Genomic DNA, 8,225 nt, shown 5'->3' with positions numbered 1-8,225 from the left:
CTCTCCATAGATTCTTTATTAGTTCAACGGCTTTCAACGGGAAAACCGTAAAGGGTAGAAACGGGTAAACCCCGAAAATTCTAAAGTAGAAAGGATAAATTAGCTAAATGTGCAAAACTATTGGTCAAACCTAGCAAGAGTAAGTAGCTTTAGCCCCAAGAAAAACAGTTACATCAACGATGAAAACAACAAGGAGGCACGCACGAGGTCGTCACCTTTAATTTGAAATGGCTTCAAACGCGAACAAACGCTTCAGCTTAAAAAAGTAACCTAACCAGCATTAAGCCAATTTGTTCCTCTAACTTTGAAGCGAATTTCAACCGGGAAAAAATATCACAGACTTCGTAAATTTTCGACACGCCAATTTCTCCAGACTGATGTTCTTGGGCGCGAAGACCACTGATTGGTCCAATTTCGTGACGCACACCGCCTGCCAAGTTATTAAAGCATGGTTTAGGTAATGATATACTTCAAGGCATTGTTAACAGAGTTTTCTCGGGTCTGTTGTTTAACGGAGTCAGGCACATAGCTGCATTCTCATAAAAGAACCCCACTGAGAGCAAAGTAAGTAACGAGTCTTTTTATAACGAGTTTTCGGTAACTGTGAGTTTCACATCGCCATACGGTCGTGCATTGTGCACACAGAACTAGGAAGAAGATATATTTGGTGGGCGACCTTATAACCAGACAAAGAAACCACTAAGTCTAATTTTGCGTGTGAAAAGCCTAATCTGCAGACACGTGCGCATGACTACATTGAAATATGGATATTGAAAGGGTTTAAAGAAGACTTTAAGATTATTTTTTATTTTTTGAGCGGTCTTCATGTTGCCAAAGATCGTGCAACGCATCAAAATGTAACCAATGACTTATCAGTATACGAATAATATATTAAAGCTAAAGCTATACGACGTTTCGATGATGCTATCATCATTATCAAGGCAAAGAGGCTATTTCTTCGTGTTTGAATATAAATAAGTGAAAACGATATAGTAGACATTTAGTTTCTTTGTGATTATATAAATAAATTGGCGCGGATGGAATCAGCTTGCACGTTTTAGGTTTTCGTGAATTAAGCAGTCAAACTTGTTGCGGCACTTTTTCAGCGCTGAATAGTTGTCAGTTAAATTCGGTTTTAGTATCCCGTGCACATCGTGCATGTGCTTTTCAATTGAAGAATTCAGTGAACTGTGTTCGGCAACACGCTGCTTAAGTCTAGGTCGGTGTACCGGACATAGTCCATATCGCTTGGAACACATTTAAATTGATGCACAACGCACTCTTGATCGATGATTTTTTTGTTTCGGTTCCCTGGATTTTAACACGTCTCCGATATTTCGGCTTGTGAACAGAGGTTACAGGCTCACGCCAATAACAAAGAAATTAAATGCCTACTATATGGTTTTCACTTATTCATATTCAACCACGAAGAAACGGCCAGTTTGCCTTGATAACGATGATAGCATCATCGAAACGTCGGATAGCTTTAATTTTAATATTTGCACCGGAGCTTTCCAGTAAATCTTTAACTATACGAATTATATGTTACAAAATAATACAGTATCATCCACTCGTTGTCTTAATCCTTGTTTTATAACTTCTTTTTTACAAATTTTTCACAGGCATACCCTTAGGCTTTTAGCTCATTGTTTTTTTGTTTTGTTTTTTTCACGGCACGTTCAATGTGACTAAGCATTCAAATTTGCGAAGTGGTCGTGCACTCACCACGTATATCATAAAAATAACAAGACGTTTTCTACTGTGTGAATTTGAAAAGATGCAATTTTAAATTTCTCTTAAGAAGGTCTTTCGAAGTCAGTTATAGCTAGCCTTTTAAAGTCACTTTCAATTTTAATAATCAGATACAAAAAAAATACCAAACCGAGTTTGTTATCTCCTAGCATCCATTGAAACGTCGGATGGCTTTAATTTTAATATTTGTACCGAAGCTTTCCAGTAAATCTTTAACTATACGAATTATATGTTACAAAATAATTCAGTATCATCCCCTGGTTGTCTTATCCTTGTTTTATAACTTCTTTTTTACAAATTTTTCACAAAAATTTCTTTTAAGAAGGTCTTTTGAAATCAGTTATAGCTAGCCTTTTAAAGTCACTTTCAATTTTAATAATCAGACATCAAAAAATACCAAACCGAGTTTCTTATCTCCTAGCATCCATCGCCAAAAGCTTGACTCGACGAGTCACGTCTTCCAACCTGTCTGTACATCATGAGAGTATATTTTACCAAAGAACACTGAATTTTCGCACCGAGGATGCTTAAATTTTCGGCTTTTAGAAACCATGTAATGCCTTTTATTTTACTCTGGGTTGGATTATAGTCGTCAGCACTTTAGCGCATCCGTTATCAGGTTCGCGGAAATTAAACATAAAAATACGTGCTGATTTAACGGTCGTCAAAGAAACGTATCTTGTAAAGCGTCTCGGTGAGAAAGAATACGCTTTCATCCTTTGAAATGGTCAAAACGATTAAAAAAATTAAATATCCGAAATCTGGGTTTAGTAGCTTTAAGAAAATGTATACTTTAATAGCGATAGCGAGAATTGTTTTCGTGATATATTCTAATTGTCCTTCTGTAATACCTTAAATTAACACGATTTAGGCTGTTGATAAACAAAAAAATTCAATCGGCAAATAACACTTTGAACAACTGATAACCCACTCTTTACTATAAATTACAAACTATTACGCCGAGTTTGTTGTCTGCTAGAGACCATTTGCTAGCCCAAACCCTTTCTCCAAACAAAAATACCCCTTTGGAAAAGTGCTAGGCCGTTAATCATATTCAACAAGGACTTCGTTCAATTGAAGTTTTTTTTGTTCCCTCTATTCAACGTCTTTTCTACAGTTTTGGCCGTACCATCGATACATGGATTCTATCTCACGTTTTCTGAGTATTTTAACTGGTTTATAGGGAAGCAGCTGTACACATTTTTTTCTCTACCTGAACTTTTAAAATGTCACAACATCCCTCACGGAGTTTGTTCACCGCTAGATTACATTTCCTGAAAATTAAGAAAATTCCCGAAAGTCAAGTTAGTGGAAAAAAGTTCGCGAAGGAATTCCACTAAATTACCAGAAGAGCGAGTACTAAGCAGAAATATGTGATTTTGTGTTGATGTTACAAATAATCGATTAACGCAATTTAAACGCTGAGAAAAGAAATAATTCCACAATGACGAGGCTTTCCCCATTGAAAAGGCGTTGCAAACAGCTCAATTTTCCGACCAGCTGTCACAAGTAAACTTCTGAAAACATTGTTTTGGTTTGACAGCTGCTTAGTTGGAGATTTCTAGGGACTTCTTTGCTACAAAAATAGTGTCATAAAGGAGAAGACAATGGCAAACTCTTTATGTACATGATTGGATTGTTTCCCCTCTTCCATTGCAACACATCTGCTATCAACCACTGCCGATAAGAGTTGCAAAATAACACCATACCTGCATGTAATATGTCAAAAATGCAAGGTTTACCTTAACGAGACATTTAAAACCGAGAATCACTCCTTTCGTTTTCACTACTTTAACTAAATGGTGTATAAATTTCAGTGACATTTTTTTTGTTATCTTGTACAGGTCTAAACTGATAGAAATTGTAACGCTGGTTTCTTTTTCAGTGATCACTATGAATCCATTGTTCATGTTCGCCGCCATCGTGTTGCTTTCCTCATGTGCCAGAGGAGTTGAAAGGACTAATGCAGCCTATGAGAGAGTTGTTGAATGCTTTTCTAAAGGAATGCATGAAGATCAGGGAACGAACCTGCCATCTCAAACGCAAATGTGTGATAGGTTTAAGGTGTAGAGCCACGTTTAACAATGTAAAGAAAACATGTTATTTAAAACTAACGCCACCGATTTTCTGCAATTAGAAGAATAATTAAAGAAAGAAAACCGACGAAATTAAGATAACGATTGGACGACAGTGATTCATAACTGTATCGAGTTCTAAAGGGTCAGGTTATTATCTGACAATTTTGTAATTATACATAAATTTGAAAGCTCTACGATCCGTAACCTTACTACGTCCCAGAAAGTTGAAAATCTCAGACTTCTCTAAGTTGCATGTTTCGGATATTTTGTTCAACTGGTATTATTTTATATTTTCCAGCTAAGGAACTGAATTTAGTCAAAAATGAACTGAAATGTCAGATTTCAAACGTTCCACCAGAAATGTATTAACTTTAACGCCTTTTAGCGCCCAAACGTTTTAAGAAAGCGTATTTTGTGAGGCTTTCTTGTCTGAGTAGTTTCACTGATTTCTTGCCAGCCAAAACAATCAGCTAAAAGTCATCTTAGCGGGGATATTTAAAAAAGATAAATAAATAAATAAATAAATAAATAAATAAATAATTAAATAAATAAATAAATAAATAAATAAATAAATAAATAAACGAGGCACTATTAATAATTATCTTAATTGTATATAATCATTGAAAAGTGACTGAAATATCTTCATTATTCACCAGGAAGTGGATGTGTGCCTTACAGAACCTTTGGAATCATCGCTGGAATCCAGTGAAGCCAAAATATTGGATTTTGCCCGTGCTTATCAGCTGGAAAGAGTTTTTCTTACCAGGGAATCGATGAGCTGCAACCTACCTTACAAGAAACTGAAGGAGCTGGTGAAACAATCTGGTAAGGTTCTGCTCGCGAAATAGTAGAAGACAGCAGGTACCTTTTTTCCAATACCTTTTTAAAGAAGTTATTGTTAAGAAACCAATACCTTCGATATTAAGTCCCCCACCCTCCCCATGGTCGAAGGGAGTAGTAACTGAGAATTCTCCTCTTGGATTTTTGATCCCTGTTTAAGAATTATATTTTCTTAATAGCTTGAGGGAATAGCGCGTTTTGTATCCAAGAAGATCAAGCAAAGTATTGGAGATCAGCCTTTAAACTGAGATGTTGAGTGTTTCTAGCAAATCAGATGCGATCCAATTTTATTTTTTTTTTTCTGCAAATGAAGATGGTTCTTCAGGTGTAAAAGAAAACTTTTAAAGGTAACAAAAACCCTTTGTTACCAGATATAAATTGAATGATTGTTTAAGCAAATATCTGACAATGCTTTTAAAGATAATTAAGAAATACATACATCTTTTTCACACTCTAAGGTAAAATAATGATGGTTCATCCTCTCTTGTGCACAAGGAATTAGTGAAAAGAAACTTTTAAGCTATGCTAATTAATTGGGAGTCAATCACAGAGGTCCGCTTCCCTTTTTCCTGTACACATATCGGCTTTGATTAGCTGACGAAACGCGTCGGAACACAAACGATGCCAAACCAACGCACAATACTGCCCCCCCCCCCCCCCCCGGGGGAGTATTACTGGGACGGTAATTGCTTGGTAATCGCAAAAATTCCACGATGAAATGTGTCCAATTGAGAACGATAAACAGACATTAGAGTTGTCTCCAAAAGAAAAATATTCTGATGGACTTTATTTGCATTTTATTTCAGATATAATGGACAGAGAACATTTGACTAGTATTGGTAAGTTCGAGCATTAAAGGGATTATAAATGGCCGTCGTAAAAAAGGCACTTGTTATAATATGGTCAATTATTATTATTATTATTATTTCAATAATTAATAATAATCTTTTTTAAATTATGTATTTTCTCCCAACGCCGTCATTATAAAGCCTTAATGCCGTCGTTGGAGAGAATAATCGGGTAAAGTACAAATCGTGCGCTGATGGAAAGAGAAATTCTTACTTCAGTCAAACTGTAGCCATGGTATTATCCGTGCGCGAATTTTTTTCTCGGGGCGGGCTATTTCAATTTTTGGCTTTAATTTTTACAGTCCATAAAGCACCTACCATTGATGAAATAGAAGAGCCAGTAGGTTTGAACATTTTACCAGCAAATTTTATCGAAAATTTGTTACCGCCGCGAGATAAACAACAACATGAAAACAGTAATGAATAAACCTCACAACCAGAAGCAAGAACAAAAAGAGCAACCATAGTGATACTTGTACCCAAAAACGAAAACAGAGCATTGTTATCCTAGCTTAGATGCCGTGGAGATTTAAAAATTTGAAAGAAACCAAGCGGCGAAGAATACTGTAAAAATTACCGAGTCTGCCGTTCGGCGCTACGACAAGAAGATCAAATTGACAGACCTGAGCCATGTCGGAAAGAAACGCAGCAGAGCTCTTGAAGCAATTTTTTCTAGAGATAAGAGACACCAGGAAAGAAACAGATCCTGTTGCTTTAAAAATGCCATAATTTATTTGAATTTAAGCTCATTGTTATTTACCGTGGCCGTTTTTACACTCAAGAAAGTCTTTTAAGTAAATTTCTCTTTTTCGCTTACCTTTAAGAAAAAAAGTTGTATCCGCTGTATCATGGTACATGTTCACCACAAAAAAATATTATTAGTGGTCCTTGAACAGTGTCAGAAGCTTTGTAAACTCAAATAAAAAGAAATAAACAACACCACAGCATCCAACGTCGCATGTGAAGCTTTCAAAAATATATATATTCAATCTGCGTTGAAAAATAACGGAAATATTTGCTCCCGATATATATATATCATACAATAAAATGTGAAAATTCCAAAACCTCTATTACTCCTAAATGTAAAGAATGTTAAACGTTCTAGTCCTAAAATCTCGCTAGGTGCTTATCGACTTCAAAGTCGGTATCTGTAATGTTCAGCGGTGCTCTTCGCTTACAACGTGAACCTCTCAAGCATAGCAGCGCAAACTTCAGGAGGGCGAATGAGACTCTGGCGCGAATCCATGACACTGTAGTACTGTAATCCTCTCTTTTCTTGGTTGATAAAAGTTCAGCCAATCTACTGTGATACCTCATGCATTCACCTGCCATTCTTCCGGTGGTGGTAAATACCAGAGGAGTGAAGGAGCCTTGTTCAACTTCTAGCACCCTGCTGGCGTACAGTCTCTTTTACTCACTCTCATGCTGGCGGTAGATTTGTTTTGTGGTGAGGCCTCTATCAGACTTTGCATTCGGGTAACAAACCCTAACTTACAAACTTACTTTCGGGTAACAAACCCTAAGTTACAATGCTATTCTTATTAATAATAATAATAATAATAATAATAATAATAATAATAATAATAATAATAATAATAATAATAATAATAATAATAATAATAATAATAACAATAATAATAATAATAATAATAATAATAACAATAATAATAATAATAATAATAATAATAATAATAATAATAAAACCTACAGTAACATAAGAAAAATATGTGCCTTTTTCAACACCACAGAGCGAAAGTTGCACTGTGATAAGGCAGACTATTCAGACGAGTCATTGCAGATGTGTCATTTACAAGATGATTCACGATTGTTCTCCTATTTGTGAACCTCATTAAAAGAAAGGAAGAAAGAAAGAAAGAAAGAAAGAAAGAAAGAAAGAAAGCTTCTGTTTTTTTTTTTGCTTGTTTGGTTTGTTGTTGTTGTTGTTGTTTTTTACATCGTGAAAGGCTTTGGTGAATAAAAAGCTGGTTAGAGAGGAAAAAAACAGCTTTAGTTTTCACGAAATTATTGTGGTAGCATTGAAGCAAAAAAAGCTGGACTCCCTGTGCTACCAATGAGCTGAGACATCTTATAAGTTCTTGAGAAAATATTTCTGGAAACCTTTTTTTCAATCTTTTTAACCGGCGCATAGAAATTTGATTTTAACAAAATGGACAATGTATAAGAATTATAAGAATACACGATTTACGGCAGCTGAGCATGACGTTTGTTACTTTTTATTTGTTGGTCTTTTCCCTACCGTTAAAATGGATCAAAGGACAATAGCAATTTACACACATAAATATTAACACGATGTTTCCTACATTTCAGAAGGGGACACGTACGTGGAATGCGCAGGTGAAATCAACCACAAATGTTTCACAGAGGCTTTGCAAAAGTGGATCCACCATTCCAATGCCCTATATGTGTTCTTGGGTTACTTTCACTGCTACAACGAAAAGCTAACGGGATGTAATTTTCCTATAGCTAAGCACTACAACGCCGTCTTGCAGGCATTCAAAAAGCATCTGGAAGAAAAACATGGATTGCTTGGTAGCATGATAAAAAAGATCCCTGAGTGAACTGGGCGTAATTTAAGTGAATTCAGTATAATCACGGTGAATATGAGTTTACATGTTGAGGCAGTACGGGTAAAGGCTTTTAGACAAAAGTGTAAAAATGAAGAGTAATAAAGTAAATTAAAAGCAAA

The 8,225-nt window shown here is 35.6% G+C and overlaps 1 protein-coding gene across 2 annotated transcripts; it reads left to right on the top strand.

The window, feature by feature from the left end:
- The first annotated feature begins 414 nt into the window (after window positions 1–414).
- Window positions 415–8,225, top strand: LOC146488131 (uncharacterized). Of its 2 annotated transcripts, none has more exons than XM_085121294.1 (5): window positions 415–564; window positions 3,638–3,816; window positions 4,487–4,655; window positions 5,477–5,509; window positions 6,680–6,943. In XM_085121294.1, coding segments are annotated over exons 1-5 (477 nt in total). In that variant the 5' UTR covers window positions 415–563; the 3' UTR covers window positions 6,775–6,943. The 2 variants fall into 2 exon arrangements, with proteins under 2 accessions (XP_084977420.1, XP_084977414.1); XM_085121288.1 differs by lacking the exon at window positions 6,680–6,943 and adding an exon at window positions 7,847–8,225 and having other exon boundaries at window positions 421–564.

The sequence above is a fragment of the Pavona decussata genome, unplaced genomic scaffold (genome assembly GCF_977016875.1).
Source record: "Pavona decussata unplaced genomic scaffold, jaPavDecu1.1 SCAFFOLD_11, whole genome shotgun sequence".
Classification (NCBI taxonomy): domain Eukaryota; kingdom Metazoa; phylum Cnidaria; class Anthozoa; order Scleractinia; family Agariciidae; genus Pavona; species Pavona decussata.
Note: the sequence above shows the minus strand (reverse complement) of the source record. Positions and strands in the feature narration are given on the sequence as shown.